At 39.1% G+C, this 19008-nt stretch overlaps 2 protein-coding genes and 1 pseudogene across 3 annotated transcripts; 1 reads left to right on the forward strand and 2 right to left on the reverse strand.

The window, feature by feature from the left end:
- Nucleotides 1–616: 616 nt before the first annotated feature.
- Nucleotides 617–2224, reverse strand: LOC149008705 (peroxidase 12-like). The gene is made up of 3 exons (XM_089163214.1): nucleotides 1847–2224; nucleotides 1549–1743; nucleotides 617–1444 (listed from the first exon to the last, which is right to left on the reverse strand). Exons 1-3 carry the CDS (start codon nucleotides 2093–2095, stop codon nucleotides 821–823), a joined length of 1068 nt encoding a protein of 355 aa, XP_089019340.1. The 5' UTR covers nucleotides 2096–2224; the 3' UTR covers nucleotides 617–820.
- A 4467-nt stretch (nucleotides 2225–6691) lies between these two features.
- Nucleotides 6692–10948, reverse strand: LOC149008706 (Protein kinase superfamily protein). Its single transcript, XM_089163934.1, has one exon. It carries the CDS (start codon nucleotides 9049–9051, stop codon nucleotides 7861–7863), a length of 1191 nt encoding a protein of 396 aa, XP_089020060.1. The 5' UTR covers nucleotides 9052–10948; the 3' UTR covers nucleotides 6692–7860.
- A 332-nt stretch (nucleotides 10949–11280) lies between these two features.
- Nucleotides 11281–18875, forward strand: LOC149008707 (protein S-acyltransferase 8-like; annotated as a pseudogene). The gene is made up of 5 exons (XR_016174684.1): nucleotides 11281–11604; nucleotides 15903–16088; nucleotides 16417–16722; nucleotides 16874–17107; nucleotides 17890–18875. The product of XR_016174684.1 is annotated as a protein S-acyltransferase 8-like (transcript).
- The last annotated feature ends 133 nt before the right edge of the window (nucleotides 18876–19008 follow it).

A 19008-nucleotide genomic window follows, 5' to 3' on the forward strand; every position in this document is an offset into this window, starting at 1 on the left:
TTGAACCAAAGCTAATAGGAGCCAACGAGGTGTGTACTTCACCAAGAAAACGGAGTCACAGGCAGCAATAGCAACGATATCTACACAGGAGATGACTTGACTACACTTGTTATGGACGAGGCATGAAGATTGTTGATAGTTAGAAATGCCTCAACCCTAAAGCTTAAGTTGTGCCCCACATGCCTAGGATCTGGCTTGTGTGGTGTGTTTGATGTGATGAATTGTATGGAAGACAGTTCTTGAAGAAATAAGATTTCTCAAAGTTGAAATCCACTAAGTAGTAATCGAGTTCGAATCAGGGAGACCGATGTATTCTCTAACAATTTTTTGACCATATATATAAAAGTGAAGCACATTGTTCTCTTCTATCGGTTTGAATTCATGATAATTGGCTAAGCTTTTTTTGCTTGCCACAAATGGAAACGGGAACCGCCTTGCAGAGAAATTGTTGTTTCTCCAAAATCTTTTCCAGTAACACAGCCTTTTTTTTTTTTTTTCTTCTGCGGCCAAGACGAGCATTATTGTAGGCACTCTACCATGGTGACTTGGAAATCCTCTCCCTTAATTAGTAGTCCACTAGGGTAGAAAATTTTTAGCTAAGAATGTAAACGGATTGAATATAGATCAAATATGGATTGGATATCAAGCCTCTTTTATTCATTTAACAAAATGGTGTGACACTGACAGAGTAAAAGATCAAAGCAAAGCAAAGCAACCAAATCAACATGCGAACACAAAAAGAAGTAGAAGAAGACAACTACACACCATCACCATCTATCACCATCTATGGATTGAGTTAAGTCAACAAAGATGTTAAGATTCAAAACTGGGCGCTCTCCTCCCTGTCGTCATCCACCACCGTGGACAGGAAGGTGGAGGTGCTAGCAGAGTTGATCGCGGAGCAATTGGCACGAACCTCTCCCTGGGTACCCGTCAATACACTAAGCTGGCCCATTTTGATCATGGCGAACACGAACTTCTCGAAGAACAATGTCTGGTTAACAGCGAAGCTTTTTACGATAGACTTTGTCCTGCTATCCGTGTAGAGGTCTTGATCGGAGGTGAAGAGTCCCTGCCGATTCATGAGATCGACGTAGTACTTATTGTCGAACTTGTTTGGGGTTCGAATATCCAACACTGTGGTGGCGTTGGTAGCGAGGGCTGGGCAGGTGGTCTTGAGGTTGTTGGCGAAGGTCTTATCCATGGTTGTGTCCTGTGTTGGATAGAGACGATTGGTGAAGGAAGAGCAGTGACTGATTCCAATCGTGTGGCCGCCTGAGAGTGCCACCACATCGGTAGCGTCGAAGTTCTTTGTGGCCAATGAGGTTAGAAGTATGGTGGTGTTGCTGGTCGGCGCCGGCAAGTTTGCTGACGTTGCTGCTGTTGTTGCAAAGCTCAGACCATCTCGTCTTCCTAAGGGCACGTCGTATTCAGGTCCTCCGCTCTGCACAGCCACCGAAACAAGTGTTTTCAGAAGATAAACAATTTTTAACAAGAAAGCACGGTTGAACCAAACTCGACCGGATCCAACCGGGTTTTCTGGTTTACCAAGAAAACGGAGTCACGGGCAGCAACAGCAGCGATGTCCGCACAAGAGACGACTTGGCCGCACTTCTTATGGACGAGGGCACGAAGGTCGTTGATGATCTGAAGTGCCTCAGCTCTGAGGCTTAAGTTTGGTGGCGCCGCCTGCTCGCTCGGACCACCGGCTGAACCAGCCAGCAAAACCGAACCATCGCATCCCTGTAGTTACAGTTGCAACCCACAAGACCATCACATGAACTGTATAAATATATATGCTGTGCCAAATGCTCGATAATAAGCCCCTGAGAATAAGAGAGGTTACCTGAACAAAACAGTCGTGGAAATGAAGACGGAGGAGGCCAGCAGCCTGGGTGATATCCTTCTTAAAAACTTTCTTTAAATGGCTTCTCACGATGCCCTCAAACTTAGGGCAGTTATCCTGGTAGAAAGTCCATGAGAGACCCTTCACTAGAGAAGGGGTAGAATCTGCCTCTGAGATACTAGAATAGATACCCAACACAAGAGAAGAAGTCAAGAGCAGTGAGAAGATGAGAGACGAAGTGGAAGCCATTGTTAGTGGATTGAACTGCAACTACTACCACCCACAACTACAACAAGCACAGGGAATGAATGACTCTGACATGAGCCACGCCGGCCACTCACTTAAATAGGCAGAGTCAGTGTGAGAGAGAGAATTAAATAGAAGACTGCTCTTGAGGAGTCTGAAATGAAATAATATTGATTAATCTACCAAAGTTGATAAATTTGCAGGTACGATACTCATAGCGTTGGTCCAGCTTTCCCATTTTTTCATACAAAGCTCGGAGAGAGAAAAAAGTGAGATGTCCTTATATTCCTCCACTGAAGAAAAGTCAGATTTTTCAAAAGTTGATGAAACTCGTGCTCTTAAAGATAGAGAAGAACAGGTGTTGGGAGTCTGAGGGGAAGACCTTGAACACGTCTAAGGTTTTTATTAGCTGGAGAGACTTTTCATCTCAGACTCAAAGCAAATCCACGGTACACTGTCGCCGACAGAAGGCGACATGTCTACATTTCGGCAATATATCGCCCAATTCACATATTTAATAAAGGTTCATTCGATTTTTCACAGATTTTTATCGGCAACAAAATGTGAAGCATGAACCATATTTACCGTAATTGTATAACGAATTGTAAATTTTAGTACATCTATTCATTAGTTGTGCATTTGTGCTCTATTTGCATATTTACATTAATTTACATGAAATTTTCAAACTTCTAGTTTTGCTCGCTTATAGCCAGACATGTGCCGATAAAAAATTTTAGATTAAGTGATGCTTCAGGCCAAAATAATGTTCCGAGTGTGTTTGTTAGCATCAAATTATGTTACACAACAAAATTTAAGACAAAATGACTATAAACACCCTCCGAAAATAGGGGTCGAATTTTCATCGACAACCTGCAAAAAATCGCTGACATGTAAGCGATATGTCGCCGTGTCGGTGGTGTCGCAAGCCACCGACATGGCGACTTGGTCAGACACGTCGAACCGTGAGCAAATCTGGTTCTGTGACCCATGTACCTTACAGTAGTGCGTCCTTGTCAAAGGCCATGGGGCTGTGTCCTTGTCAAAGGTCATGGGTCATGCTTTAGTGTTGTGTAATAATTATGTAAGTACTGTGCTCCTCAACCACATGATTTTTTTGAATTTCAGTCGGTGTAGTTCCAAAAAAAAAAAGAAAAAAAGTTAAAACGGATGATCGAGATTCATTAGAATTGATCCGACCGTGGACAGCTCAGTGCTCTATCTCCTTATCTTCCCATTATCAAATTTGGTTCTATGACTCCAGTACCTTGCAGTAGTGGGTCATTGTCAAAGACCATGATTCCGATCGGGCTTCAGTGCTGCGCAATAATAATTGCACAACATTGAGCTGCCTACGGTGGGAATTTAAAGTATTGGTGTATCTCGACCATCCGTCTTGTTTTCGACATTTGATCTAAACAGCACAATGCTGCACAATCGCACAAAAGCTAGATGCCCATTATTCGATGTCCTTATCTTCACAAAATCATAGCTCAACTATCAGCCCACAGATTCATCATTTTGGTCCCTCAGCCGGGGATTGGGCCTTTCATATGCCGAAGGAAATGATTTTTGGAAGGAAACCCCTTTTCACCGAAAAAGCTTGTATCTACGCATTAAATGCACAAGATCATCAAACCGAAATTCCGATCCCATCACTCAAAGTATATGGCTTGATGGTCCTGCGCCATAATGCTCAGGACCCAAGCAAGGTCCTTTTTACCATGTAAAAATTTAACGTTCCTGGGTTCCTTGAAAGACTATTCTGGGATTCCAAGCAGCCCACTTGTTCATTTCACATCATACAGTTCTTGTAATGATAGTGATTGTGAATTGTGATAAACATTTCCTTCGTTTTTTTTTACAAGAATCGCCTTTAAAGATTAATGTATGAGACGACAAGAAGACCCAGAAAGCCAGAATCATCTTCGTAGGGATTAAAAGAGTAAAAGACCCACGAACCATAACAGTTGGTACTGGAAGTCTGGAAGTGCATTGCTCTTTTTCACTCATATAATCATAAATTACACTTACAGTTATTGTTTCTTAAATACAACTGAAATTAATTATCTTAGATACTGGAAGAGGTACTTGTGGTAGGTGAAGGCGCCTTCTCAACTTTACAGATAAGGGGCTAGGGAGCAGGTGAGTCAATTATGGGTTGCTCTCACTGTTGGCCTCTTGAAGAATAAAAGGTTATGCACTCAATTTTTCTCTCTGATGGGCCCAATTATCTCTTGCTGGGTTTCTTTGATTTCCGTCCAGCTATAGCTTTTAATGATTGTAGATCATTAAAGGCATTTGAACGAATAATGAAGCAACAAAAATCTTCGCAAGGAAAGTTATTTTTAAAGTCTGGCTTTTACCTTATTCTATGAACTCAAAAAAGAGTGGTTGCTCCGAAAAGCATTTCTAGAAATTTGATTTCTCTTTTTCTCTTTTTCTCATCAGGGTGGAGTGGAACAGTAGATGTGGGAAGATGGGTTGGACTGGGCCAAGTATTTAATCCAAAATTTAACTTTGCCCATAAAATTTGCATATAACATTAGGCCCAAGTAGAGCTGGGATGGAGTCTGCCTAGGGAGTAATTACGAAATTATCTAATCATGACTTAGGGCTGTGGTCATTGAGTCTGGAGATTTCAAATATCTAGAGATCAAATCGGGCATAATTCATAAAATTAACTATTTGGTTAATCTGAATCTGCATCCTGAAAAATTGTTTGGTAGACGTAATTTTTGTGAATGAACAAATGTTTAGCGTTTTTATACTATGGGTGAAATCTGGATTTCCCCCTGGAGATTTCAAATCTTTTTAGTGTAAAAAGATGAATCTCTAGATGTCATGAATCCAAGAATTTTCACAACTAAATGAATATAAATCTCCTATTCATAAATCCAGAGATTTCAATTCTCCGGACATAAAAAAAAAGGCCTTAACAAAATTTACTGAAGGGCTGTTTGGTTACATGAATCCAGATTTGAAATCTGATAATTCATCCTGAAAAATTGTTTGGTAGACATAAATTGTGTGAATGAACAAATGTTTAGTGTTTTTATATTATGGGGAAGGGGTGACCCATCCCGAGATTTCAAAAAAGCTATACATTTACGCCATTCAGTGTAAAAATCACTGGATCATCTAGATTTTTAGGATGAATTCAAGAATTCATTCCACAACCAAACAAATTTAATTTTATAAATTATGACTCCATAGATTTGAAATTTATAGATTTGAAATCTCCAGACTTATGTAACCAAACAGGCCCTAAAAAATTTACTAAGAAAGTGTATTATTATATACATTTAAGAGACTTTTTAGAAAGTCATTACTAAATTGGATAAAATTTTCCCCAAAAAAAATCCAATGATACCAAATAGATGATCATATAGAGGTTTGATCAATTCATTTTGAATGGAAAGCTACTCTCCATCCTTGAATTAATGCCTTATCTTGGAGGTGCAACCAAAAAGAACACGCCCTATCTTAGAGGCAAGGTATTAATTTTCTTATTTTTAAGGCGTTTCATGTGTCAAGGACTCAAGAGGATGGAGGAGGCCATAAATGGCATCATTAAGTTTTCTTGTTTTGTAGACAAGATAAAATCTCTTTAATGTGACCATGTGATGGAATCTTTAGTCATTATTATAAAGTTGACATCATCCATCATACACAATCTGGTGTTGTCGAAATGAGGAGATTCTCTTCTCACTGTGAGTGCAATGAAACTATCAAAGGTAATCATATTTTATTGACTAAAATTTACCCCTACACTTTTAACCATTGGAATTGGGATCAAACGCAAACACCGGGGCTGAGAGAATGAGCATTTCAATTTTTCTAGTTTGATCAGGTTGGTTTAGTTTGAGATGATTTAGGGTTAATGATCTAAGATTGACTTGGATTCTCCTAGGGGTTACGTTTCCGTTGGCATCAAGCATATTTAGGCTTAAGCCTAAATTAATAATCAAATGATGAAGAAAGAGTGTAGTCCAATGATGAAAATGGCAACAATTTCAATTTAAAACTGATGATGTTGGAGGAAGATGCAGTACTAACAAGAACAAATCTCTATTTTTGGTTCCATATTCGCAAGCTTGCTTACAAATTCTACCATTTATGGGGTCAGTTTCTACTTTGGTAAATCCAGGCGGGGGGCTGGACCCCAACCCGCCAACACAGGCTGGAAACAAAGAGTCGTCTTCTTTAACCTCAATGTTGTTATTTTCATTTCCCCAAATTTGATCTTCTTAGCACTTGGATCCAGCCATGATAAACCAAAAGGCGTAACACGAAGACAATACTTCTTTGGAAAATCTAATTTTGGTATTCTCCAAAGTAGGATTTCTTGCAGAATGGAAATGAGGTTTTCATCAGATTTCAATTAAGGGCATAATTTTGTAAATTTAAAATTTTAAAATCTTTAAATATAAAACAAAAATATTATTATTACAACTATAATTCAGCTTTCTAATTTAAATTGTTGGATCAAAATGAATATATATCGTACAATCTTGACTACTCCACAAATAAGGACATTTTGGTAAAAAAATAATTTATTCTTAACTGATCATTTCTTGAGACCTCAAGAGAACCTGATTGACCTAAACCAAACCTCCAGATGAAAATTACCCTTCAAAAGTGGTATACTATTTAACATTGTCTTTTCCAAGCGAATTACTGTTGAAACTTTGAAACAAATTTTGGACGTAAAACATGTATTAGAAGAAGTTGAGACAAAGAAAGTAAATGACTTTCAATTGCAGATGAATTAAATTTTAAAATTTAGATATTTAGTCCTCTTATTTTATTTTTTTTCAACCATACCCACCTGTAACAAAAAAAAAAGTGTAAAATAAGTGGTTGAGACTTTGACCTCAACCACTTGATTTGATTGTGGCCACATGCAACACTCAAGTTGAACCCTATAAATCCAAGTGATGGAAAGAGAAAAATGTGAAGAAATGGAGAATCCAACATAGAATTTTCTTAGCACTACTAGAAAATTCTTAGCACCTCTACATATGCATCAGTTTCAACCACTACTAGAAAATTCTTAGCACGTCTACATATGTATCAGTTTCAACAACTCCTAATAGTGACTGATGATACCATAAAAACCAACCCAAATATATACAAATATATACACATATATATACCCGGGGGTGTTTGTGTGTGTGAAGGGAATAGAAACTAAATAAAACCATGTTTCAACTTTCAACACAAGATCAATTAATTAACACTCCAGAAATTCTACACTATGAAATTATCATCTATCTAATACTTTGGTCTCTTATACCAGCCCTTTCCTATTTGTCCACCAAACAAAATTCCACTGTGTTGCAGGTCACACGCTGGACAACTATATTCATTGCCATTTTGTCCTCAAAACACATATACGTTTTGTTCATTGCAAAATAAACACAGTACGTTAAAAACTCAACTAATCTTGCTTGTACCTAAAAATATTAATAATAACTAAACTAATCATTTTCTCATATGCCAACATGGTATATCCGTAAATAAAGAAATGAAAACATAGTATGTATAATTGAAATTTCAAAGTGGAAGACTTTTCATCTCTAAATCATTGATTAAGAGATCTGCAAACGTTTTCAAGCGTTGCCCAAATCAAGGCTAGCCCTGACCTTCTTTAGGAGATATGACTTCATTTTCTTCCAATTAGTTGGATAAGCACATCAACCTCATAATACAAGGAAACGAACTACTTATAACTATATATACAACTAAAATTCAATTCAACTCAACTTTTAGAACCCATTTTCTCTAATCAGGCTGTAATCAGAGCCATCAATTGCTGTTAAATCAATAGAATGGTCTTGAGCCCCCTTGTCTTTGTGATCTTGGCACTGGCCACAAACAGACTCTAACATCTTCACCACCTCGTCCATGGAAGGCCTCTCCCTTTGAGTCTCACTAGTACACAAGCATGCAATCCTCAGGAACTCCCTAACCTCATCCTCCTTCAACCCATCTCTAGACACATTCTTATCAATCATGTCGACATGCCGGCCTTCGGCAACCATGGTCGTCACCCACTTAATCAGCCCAACTTCTGCACCATCGTCCATCTTCACAGGCCAATGTGGGCGCCGTCCGGTGACAACCTCAAGCATTAGAATACCAAAGCTATACACATCGGCCTTGGGTGCGGCGAAAGTGAGACCGGCCTTATATTCCGGCGGCATGTACCCGAAAGTTCCGGCGACTTGGGTTGACACATGTGAATGCATTGCTTTGACCCTCCTAGCCAATCCAAAATCAGCTATGTGTGCCTCAAATTCCGAGTCCAATAACACATTACTTGCCTTGATATCTCTATGGATAATTGGGGTTTCTAAACCGTGCAGGAAAGAGAGACCTAGGGCAACACCTTTGATGATCTTAATCCTCGTCTCCCAAGTTAACGGCCATGACGCGTCACCCACGACGGGTGACGTGTCTTGAATCCATTGGTCGAGGCTTCCTCTTTCGATGAACTCGTAAATTAAGATCCGGTCGTTGCCGGAAACGCAGAAGCCAAGGATCTGAACGAGGTTTCGGTGATGGATCTTACCTAGGGTTTCCATCTCGGCGTGGAATTCACGGAGTCCTTGGAAGGCATCTTCGCTGAGTTTCTTGAGGGCGACGGTGACGCCGTTCGAGAGACAAGCCTTGTAGACGAGACCGAAGCTGCCGTCGCCGATGATTCCGTCGCTGGCGAAGTTATGCGTAGCGTAGACGAGTTCAGCCATGGAGATTCGAAGATTTGGATCGAACGTTGTGCTTTCATCGATGTTGATTGAAGACGAAAGGTTACTTGGTTCTGGTATGGTTCGGGTTCGTGCTTGATTATTTGGCTCTCTGGCTAATCTGAAGAATAGCCAAATTACGGCAAAAATCAAGGTTACAGCAAGGAAGCTCGCCACAGCTGCAAGCAAGGCTTGAGCAGTCGACTCCATGAGTCAGATTCAGGACTGGAGGTAAGGCTTTCAGAAAACTGAGAGGAGAAATTAGAAATTGAGGAGCTTTAGTTGGAACTTTTCGAGGTTTGCTTGTGATATACGTTGAAGAAAAAATCGAAAAATGTTGTCAGAGGTTTGACTGGACTGTGTGTGAAAGAATGAAGAAGAATCGATGCAAGACTGGAGCTGCTTCGAGGAAGGAGTTGCAGTGAAGTTTTGAAGTAGTGGGTCAAAATGGACAACTTGAAAAATGATAATCGTTTGATTGGAAATTTTCATCTCAGGTTCGTTTATTAATGTCTCTGTCATCTAAACAACGCTAAAAAGTTAGGTTCTGATACAATGGATTTCATCTGAACCAAAAAAAAAGATACAATGGATTTCTTCTTGGGTCTTTTAACTGTTGATTTTGCTTGGAGGAAGACTTAGTCAGTGAAATCAACTTTAAAGGTCAAGGGAAGGTTAGATTAGATGGACAACTCTAGATGAATTATTAATGAGCATAGCTTGACTATTAGTCTATTTACTTAATACTTACTACCAGTTAATTTTATTTTATCTTTTTAAATAAAACAAAAGAGAAGACTTTGACGCATAACAGTATATGCTGCACGACATGCACGGTCCCTGCATCTTTTTATCTTTTATGTCTCATATGAGATTATGAGGTGAGAAAAATGTAAAATCACTTGCTGAGAGGAGAGGCTTTGATTTGATATATATACATGTGGCTTCTGTCTCAAGGTCGTGGCTTTCAAATCTTCTGGTCCACCATCACCACATGAAGCCACAACCGTCTCCGCTGTATCCTGTGACCCTTTCCATTGCAGTTTAAAGAAGAAAAAAAACAAAAAAAAGAAAAGAAGAACACATACCTGCTTGGGTTTCCCCAAATTTCGTACTCTGAGCATACACTCACAGAATCATCCGAAGATGCAGAAATGCAGATTAGACGACAATCCACCAGAGCAAAGAATTCCTACTCTTCTTACCAAAATGTGCCTTGGATTGAAACTGAGACGAATTGAATACTCAAAAGTTTAGAGAACCTAATTTGCTGAGCGAGTCTCCTGCTTGATGACGCCGCCAATGGTATCAACCAGATTAAACTCAAACATATGCACTAATTCAGAAGACGATGGCTGTTGACGAAGCAACAGGAGCGGAGCAGCCTGGCCAAACAAAGAAGACGATATATTCTGCAACTCTCTGTGCCGAATCCCAATCCGTCTCGATTAAAAAAATTGAAAAACGTGTGATTACGATCTGCAAAATATAACGAAAAAGATGAAAAACAAAGGAATAACGAAGAAATTTAACTGCCGCAGAGATCGAGAAAACTAGTAGCATCGAGCAAAATATTAGAAAATCAGAAAAAGAATGCAGAACAACTGATCACAGTTGGTGAAGCTTCAAGATCAAGAATACGAAACCTAAAATCATATTTCTCGTATGGAAAATGAAGTGACTAATTACAAATCGTACACTCCTCCAATATGCACTGGAGAAGAACTTGCAAGTAGCGCCAGCTGAAAGAAAAAGATCGGAGAAAATAATGTTGATTCGAAAGAGAATACGAATTTCTTACGAATTTCAGAGCGGCCTGGCCAAAGAAAGAAGACACTATATTCTCAAACTCTATTGATTGCGGCGAAGATCAAGAAAACTAGTAGCATCAAGCAACACATTAGAAAATCAGAAAAGAAGGCAGAGCATAGAACTGCTGATGCCAATAGGTAAGCTTCAAGATCAAGAATACAAAACCTAAAATCATATTTCTCGAGGAAAATGAAGCGATTAACTACAAAGACTCCTTCAGCATTCGCTGGAGAAGAATTTGCAAGTAGCGCCAGCCGAAAGAACAGTGTTGATTCGAAAGAGAATTCGAATTTCGAAAAACCGTGGGAAAATGTTTACATATACGAAGAAAAAGCGTCAGAGATACGCGCTCACCGTAATTCGATACGGACCGTACAACTCGTATGCTATAAAAGAATAATAAAAACCCTAGAATCTGTTAAAGTGTAAAGTCTATATACCATAAATGCTAAAAAGGATAAAGCGGATACCAAAGGTGACCTTAGCTTTATATATTTTTACAGCTAATATCCCCGGAAAGGTCGCACGACATTCCACAGCGTTGTACGTACAGTATTAGACCGTGTAGCGGACCACAACTGAGAGGAAAAATTGGAAAGAGGAGGGCAAAATAAAGAAGGAAAAAAAAAAAAAAAAAAAAAAGAGAAAAGGGCAAAAGCAAAAGAAAAAGGAGGGAAAAGAAAAAAGAAAATGAGAGTAGGGGAGCAAGGTGGAGAGTGGAGAAGAGTACTTCTCTCAAGGCGAGGGAGAATCAAAAAATAAAAAAAAGCCACATAGCTAAACCGACGATTCATCACTTAAATCGGCTGTTGATTCTGCAACTCAGGCCGCAATGTTTTAGATGCAAGGAGGATGAACAATCCCAAGTTCCAGATATTCGATTCTTTCCCGGCGTAGTTGGAGCAATTTCTCATGGCTAAGCGAGTTTTCCAAGCCTGGAAAGGAAATAATGTAAGTATTTGTGTTTCATCTCGAGTTTATCAAGTCTGTGAAGGAAACAATGCGAGTTTCTGCTTTTCATTTAGTGATACTGTTGGGTTTTGTTTGATTAAGCCGTATTTGAATTGGGTCACCCTGGATTTCACATTTTTTAAGTGGGAGGTAAAGCCTTAAGACTTGGTTAGTTATTTGTTTTGGTAGAGCCTACCATTTGTTTGTTTGTATTTACTGAGTTCATTTATGCTTCTTGTTTCCTGAATGAAATGTATCTACTTGTGCAACACCGAATGCAGGATCGCAAGGCTCCTGCATTGCTTGGTCTGGGAGGGCTGTGCTATATGCAGTCTTCACAGAAAGGCTGTTTCCAGACTGTTATTGTGGAGCAACCTTACTGTTGCACCAAGGCTCACCCTCTGCCAAGTCTTTATATCTTATTGGATTTCATTTTTTCCCCTGTTGGCTGCTGGTTGGTTTCTAACTTATTGTACTAGTCAATTCGATATCAGTTATGTACTCCTGTTGGGTGATTGTTTAAAGCATTTACATCCCACTTTTTTTTTCCCCTTTCCTCAATATTCCGCTTCCATTACTTTGTTATTCTGATTGGGTAACTAGCTGATGATCAATAACCCATTTCTTAAACTGTCAGATGGGCAGAGAATTTAAGAGTAGCCAAAAATGGAAGACTGTCAAGGACTTAATCTTAAAGCAATTATCAAGGCTACAATTAGAGAATTATGGAAGAACAATGGGATGCAGTTCAAAATACTGATAAAAGTTTGACGATCTATTGTATAATTCGGTGTGTTGCCTTCATAAGAGTGTAGTGGAGACTGGAGCAGGACTTTAAAGTCATAATAGATGGTTCAGATATTTGGCTTTGTATGGCAACATTCTTTAGAAGCAATTCTAGTATTTTTACCCTTGTTTTGGAACAGAAACAGGGTGAAAATTGTAGGCATGTCCAGTTTGAATTTCTATTGTTTTGAAGTGAATTGGACAGTTGGCACACTTTTGAGCCATGCTTGAAACAAACTTTGGTGTTTCTCTGGCTTGAGAAACACTTCTTTGAGTGGTGAAACAAAAGGGCATCCTAAGCTGACGAGGGAATTGATTGAATTTTCTATCTAAATACAAGAAATGAATAGTTGTCTATCTTCTCTGCGAACTCATCATTCATTCAAACTCTGCAACTTGAGTTCGTTGGAATTGCACATCTCCTTCATCATGTTTCCTACCTCTTCCCACACTCCTATTTCCAGCTGTCCCTATCCCTGGGTGCTGCCAGCAACATTGGTGCTGCCCCATCACTGCCACCGCTGTCATGGATGTAGGCATCTTTTGTGGTGTCTTCCACTCTTCTTACTTGTCGATGACAGATCCTGGATTTGGGGAAAGGTGACAGTGGCCTCCTCAGCTTTGGCCATTAAAACCTCTCTCGTTCCAACCTTGAACCCAATCTCAGTGGCTATTAAAACATTGCTGTTGCTGGGTTCCCTATCAGTAATATTCTCTTTCCTCTTAGGTATCACTTCTTGTCTCTATCTGATTTACTATGGTTCCTCGATTTACCTTCTAGGGCTCAACTAGGCGGTTAGTGGATGCTCTAATACCATGTAACAGCAGAGGAGATCCTAAGCATCGGAGTCAAGAGAGATGGAGAGAGGAGAGAAGATGGAAGAGTGGAAGGCAGAAAGTTAGGACTAGAAAAATGGTAAAATTTACAAGCCCCTCTCCCATGCTATGCATTTGTAATAAATTTCAAGTTACAAAGACTGATTCCTAATTTTGATAGGAATCTTACCAATCTAAACAGAAGTAGAATACTAATAAACTGAACCAAACATAAGCTACTCTATGAACATTAGTAGAAACCAAAATCTTCAACAATATGAGTGGAAGATATTGATTGATTCACTGTAACATTTCTACCCTTTTCTGGCCTCCTTTTTTTGGGTGTTTTTCAGGAGGGGGGGTGGGTGGGTGGAGGGAGGTGTTTATTTTTTGGGGGGCTTACATGACCTTGTGGAAGTTCAATTTTCTTGATCTTACTGCTGTCGAAGTCTGAGTTGTATTAGTGTTATGAGGTAGCAGATCAAAATCTTATTTTCTTTATTATTCCAGCAATTCAGCTTCTGGTTCCCATTCCTTCATGTGCAGATCCTGATTTATGAACCTCATTTTACTTCTCTAACCATTTATCTTAAAGCAAATTATGAGGTGATTGATTTCTTAGATCCCCAAGTTCATGATAAGTACTGTTTAATTAAAACCAGCCTTGTGTCTTAGGGTGCAAAGTAATTTTAGAGCAAGATGGTATAGTTTTTTAAAACAGAGCAGACAATAGGACTGTTGTTCTTTAGTTGTTTCTATCAGTTGGTTGTCTCATATTAGCGGATATGCAATGTTGTGTTCATAATCAAGTGCATGTTGATTACATCCAGATATGTTTCCATGGTCAATTCATCAAATATCTTAAATAAATGGAAATATTCCTCAAAGAAAATTATTAGAGGCTAGCGCAAAAGCAGTTGCAATGTTGCAAAAAGCATGGCAAGGGCAACTCTGTGTGTTAGCCACATGCCTCTGGCTTTGAGTGGAACCTTTAAGCTTAAGGCAGTTGGCCATGTAGTACATTGATCTATGAAAATGGTCGAAATTTTTTATTTTGATAATTATAAGGGGAGATGTCCTTCCCCCGTATAGTTGGAAAGGGCCACCCAGAGTTTGACAATTGGCTAATTCATAGGTCCTCCCCATCCAACAGTACGAGTGGCCCCGTCAACCCTCTACTTTGGTTGAATAATTTATCCAAATAATTGAACAAAGCAAATGTTGCTTTTTGTGCCACCAGCTAAGAGTTTCCCATGGGTGCACTAGAGAAACATCTTCTCACAGTTTCATGTTGTTGGTTCTATGGAGATAGTACAACAAAGAATTCAAAAATAGAAAGATCTGATTACAACCTGTAGGCCTCTGTCAACAAAATAATAATAGAAGAGACCTCCAACTGAAGTATGTGCTTTAAATTAACCCATATAAACTGCTATGGGTGAATCCTGTGAGTGGCTATAATTCTGATAGATCCTGCTCTGGGTCAGACAACATGCCATGTTGATGGCTATTTGTCCTTGGAGCTGGTCTGAACCTTTATTTTAGGCAACGGCACATGTCCACGTATGATCCAAAAGCATTGAGTTAATGTATGTGCAACTCACAAACTATATTATTTGTTATAATTAGGAGACTATAAATGCTAAATATGCTATTTACATCATTTGATTTCAAAACCTAATGATCAAATAGCAGAATACTCATTAACCGAGCTAGTTACTCTCAGAGTTTCAGTTTTACTTAGACAAACTAATTAATTATCATATGATGATATTTTTAGTTTTGCCGTTGTGCTTAAATTATCAAAAGTTTATCCTGATCAAATTTCCAATTCTGGTAAAATATCCATGTCTCAATCAGATTCTGGACAACATATTCTTTTCCAAGCTTTATGTCAGAGCATTACTGGTCACGCAGTCAAAACCCCTATTGGACTCCAGCTGTCCTGTTCTTGACCACAAAATATGACGGCTGGTCAGTTCATATCTGGTTCATTAAGAGTCCTAATCGTTGCTTGAGCGTTCATGCATCAGAGCCCACGTTTCACTATGTAACCTGACGGAGGTTAGTGATTTCAGTGGGACAAAGATGAATGAACTGCACATTGCCTTCATATTCAAGTGCTTGTGAAACATTAGGGAAGATTGCCATGTCATTAGTTTTGGAGGGTTAGGTGCTTTTGTTCAGCATTATGGTTATCAAATCATCGATAGTTGTTTATTTCCATAGTGAGTTTGGTAATTGGTAGTTCATTGCAGCATTTTGTTCTTCTCCTAGCCCTTAGCTTAAATAAATTGCCTTCTTGTTCTGTCTGTCCAGAGTGGATGGTCACGTTTTATTATTCTTTATAGTAGCATGCTTTGTTGTTCTGTGATGGAGATTGGGAATTCCTTGTTAAGGGGATCTCCTTTTTTCTTGTATGACTCTTCATTAACCTTGCCTGCTAGAGTTGGAAGTTGTGATTTATGGTTATTTCAGTGAGAGAAAGGCTACCATATTTTCATAAACACCATTCTTCATTATTTTTTTATTTCATTGTAAAGTTCATGAAATATTGGACTAGTTCTGGTATTTATTTTAAAAGGCATGTGGATTTATCAGAAGCTAATTCTGTCAATATGGACTCTGTGATAAAGTAGTATTTTTTTTATCTTTTATTTCTTTTGTCTTCTCATTTCTTCTTCTTTCCCTTGCAGAAGTTCTTCTTTGGTGGATGGTTTATATTTGGACCTGATGCCAGGTCACTGATTGTCACGATACTCCTTGTAGTTGTTCCTGTCATTATTTTCTGTTCGCTGGTGGCAAGGCATCTTCGTCATGCATTTTCAGCATACAATGCAGGATATGCAATTCTCGCTGTAGCAATTGTCTTTACCATCTATGTTAGTTCCTGATTCCTAACTTGTTTGCAGTTCATGTATTAGTAGTCTCTTACAAGATATTTCAAAATGTCTGTGAATGCATGCATGCTTGGTGGTTCTTGTATGATCACCACTCAAAACCCAGTTCTTCAGGTGGTGAGTTTCTATTCCGTGTTCAACTGAATATAAACTCTTGGTGTGAACTTTTGCCCAAACTTCCCCATATGGCATTATTGGTGTTCCAATGGGTTGTTGTATCCACTGCTATGATTTTTATGTTGTTTATTATACTTTAATTTTTCCTTACTCTCAGATGCTGCTGTAATTAACGTTTCTTTGGCTGTTTTAGGTGTTAGTGCTTCTTCTTGCCACCTCAGCCAGGGACCCAGGTATTATACCACGTTCGTCACATCCGCCAGAGGAAGATGTCTGCTATGAATCTTCAGCTTCAGTTGATGTTGGTGGAAGGCAAACTCCAGGCTTACCATTCCCTCGCACCAAAGAAGTTACGGTTAATGGCAGGCCTGTGAGGGTGAAATATTGTGATACTTGTATGTTATATCGTCCTCCCCGGTGTTCTCATTGCTCAATCTGTAACAACTGTGTGGAACGATTTGATCATCATTGCCCGTGGGTGGGCCAGTGCATTGGATTGGTATAGTGTTTAACGTGCAGGATTCTTTATTTTTTATGGTTCTTTTATGTTTCTATTGATACTACACTGTACACTCAAAATGTCTTTGACCATTATGCTCCAATTTTGCAATTACTTTAATTTTAATCTAACAATCTGTTTTCATGTGCAGCGCAATTACCGTTACTTCTTTATGTTTGTTTCCTCGTTGGCTCTTCTTTGCATCTATGTGTTTGCCATATCAGCATTGTACATTAAGGTACTCATGGATCACAATCATGGCACAGTTTGGAGGGCAATGAAAGGTTCTCCTGCAGCAGTGGTGCTCATGGCCTATTGCTTTATTTCTCTGTGGTTTGTTGGGGGTCTCACTGGCTTCCACTTGTATCTTATTGGTTCAAACCAGGTCAGCTCCACCTCCTATCCAAAGAAAACACACAAGAATAATTTAAAAAACAAAACAAGTTTCTATTTTGGCAAGTCTTAGTTGTCTTTATTGTATTCTTTGTTCATTTTCATTATTCCTCTCCCTTTTTATTTATTTATTATTATCATTTTTTTTTATTTGGGGGGGGGGGGGGGAGGTTGTGTGGGGGGAAGGGATGCTGCTTCCTAATTAGTGGTCCTGTTTTCACATTCCCAAACCACACTTTTGGTTCATTGACTTTGAAGTTTGCTTTTCAGCAGAAGCACTTGCTCCTAGGTATTTGGGTGTCTTTGCATACTCGCACAAGTCACAATCCTTCTGCTTGGTCAGCATAGTTGTTCTTATGTTTTGTTGGTATAGCCTATCCAGAACAGTATTGTTGCTGCAACCAGGCATTGGTTTTGTTTGTGTTTGGTCACCTCTAGTTTCTCCAGCTGTTACCCTCATCAATAGGGAGCAGAAAAATCAAACAAAGAGATCTAATACATACTTGTAGTTCCAGTTGACCTTCTTCCTTTTTTTGGGTGAGGGGAGCTCTGCTGGCCATGTCACAAGGTTCAAAGTAACTGTATTCTTTGAGTCTGTTACCTGATAAATTTGGCTGGTCCCACCTAAGATTTGGTTCTCTTAGATCCAATTCTTTTACTTCATAAAACCTGTACTTGTTTTAAACGTTTCTTGAAATGTTTGGGCCTTGTGAATCCATGTTTTTTTTTCCTATTGTTGCAGCTTCTTAGCTGTTACCACTATAATTTTTTCAGACAACGTACGAGAATTTCCGGTACAGAGCCGACAGCAGGTCAAATGTCCACAACCGTGGTTGCTTGAATAATTTTTTAGAAATTTTCTGCACCAAGATAAAGCCCTCGAGGATCGATTTTCGTGCTTTTGTTCAAGAGGAAGTTCCTAGATTTCCAATGGTCCATACACGCGATGTGGAAATAGAAGATTCAGGTGGAAACCCACGAGCTAAGGTGGAAGATGGTCTAGACATAGATGGGGATCTAATGAAGATCTCCCAACGCCATAATTTCGAAGAATTAGATGAAGATATCCGTGACAGAGGCCGCAACGATCAACATCTTGATACTCCAGAAGATGACTTTGCTTTGGGTTCAGATCAACAAGCTCCTACTGTTCGATCAGAGGCTCACAACTCAAGTTGGAGTAGGAATGGGATCTGGAATATGTCACCTGACATGCATGCCGTGAACTCTGAAGGCAGAAACTAATGACACACAAAAGGAGTTGCAGCCGTAAAGAACTAATTACTTTGGGTGTTTCTTTTTGGCTTACATGGATGCAAATGCACTGAATGGTTCTATGTTCATAGCTGAGTTGTGATGGATCCAATTCAGGTCATGGTTGGTGCATATGCTTTTTATCTGACAAATACAGATAAGTCCATGGAAATCCATTTAGTTCCTCTTTCATAAATCATGTATCTAGTTTATATGCAGGTGAGTTCCATTTGTTTTAAGGGCATGAGTCTATAATGATTGAGCGGCTTAGGGATAAAAGAAATTCACTGTTTTTTTTTCTTCTTTTCTTTTCTTTTTCTTCTTCTTCTTCTCTTCTTTTCTTTTCTTTTGTTCCTCCTTGATTCTCTGAGATGACATTGTGAGTTTGATATTGTGGATTTGTAATCTGTGATGGGTGGCTTGATTCTTTCGTGTAAATTATCACCCTTATTATGAATGTGATGATTCTATAGTTCTCTTCATGGGTATGGGTACGGGAGCATTGCTTAAAACAGGAGCATTCTAAAGTCTAAACCTTCTTCCTCTCTCACTTGGTGTATATAAGTTTGTGCTTCATGATGTTAGATTTTGTCCGTCTAGGGTTTTGGTTTTGATCCTACATGGGTGAATGAGTTTTTG

The sequence above is a fragment of the Hakea prostrata genome, chromosome 7 (genome assembly GCF_041222555.1).
Source record: "Hakea prostrata isolate BN-2017 chromosome 7, UWA_Hpros_2, whole genome shotgun sequence".
NCBI classification, from domain to species: Eukaryota; Viridiplantae; Streptophyta; class Magnoliopsida; order Proteales; family Proteaceae; genus Hakea; species Hakea prostrata.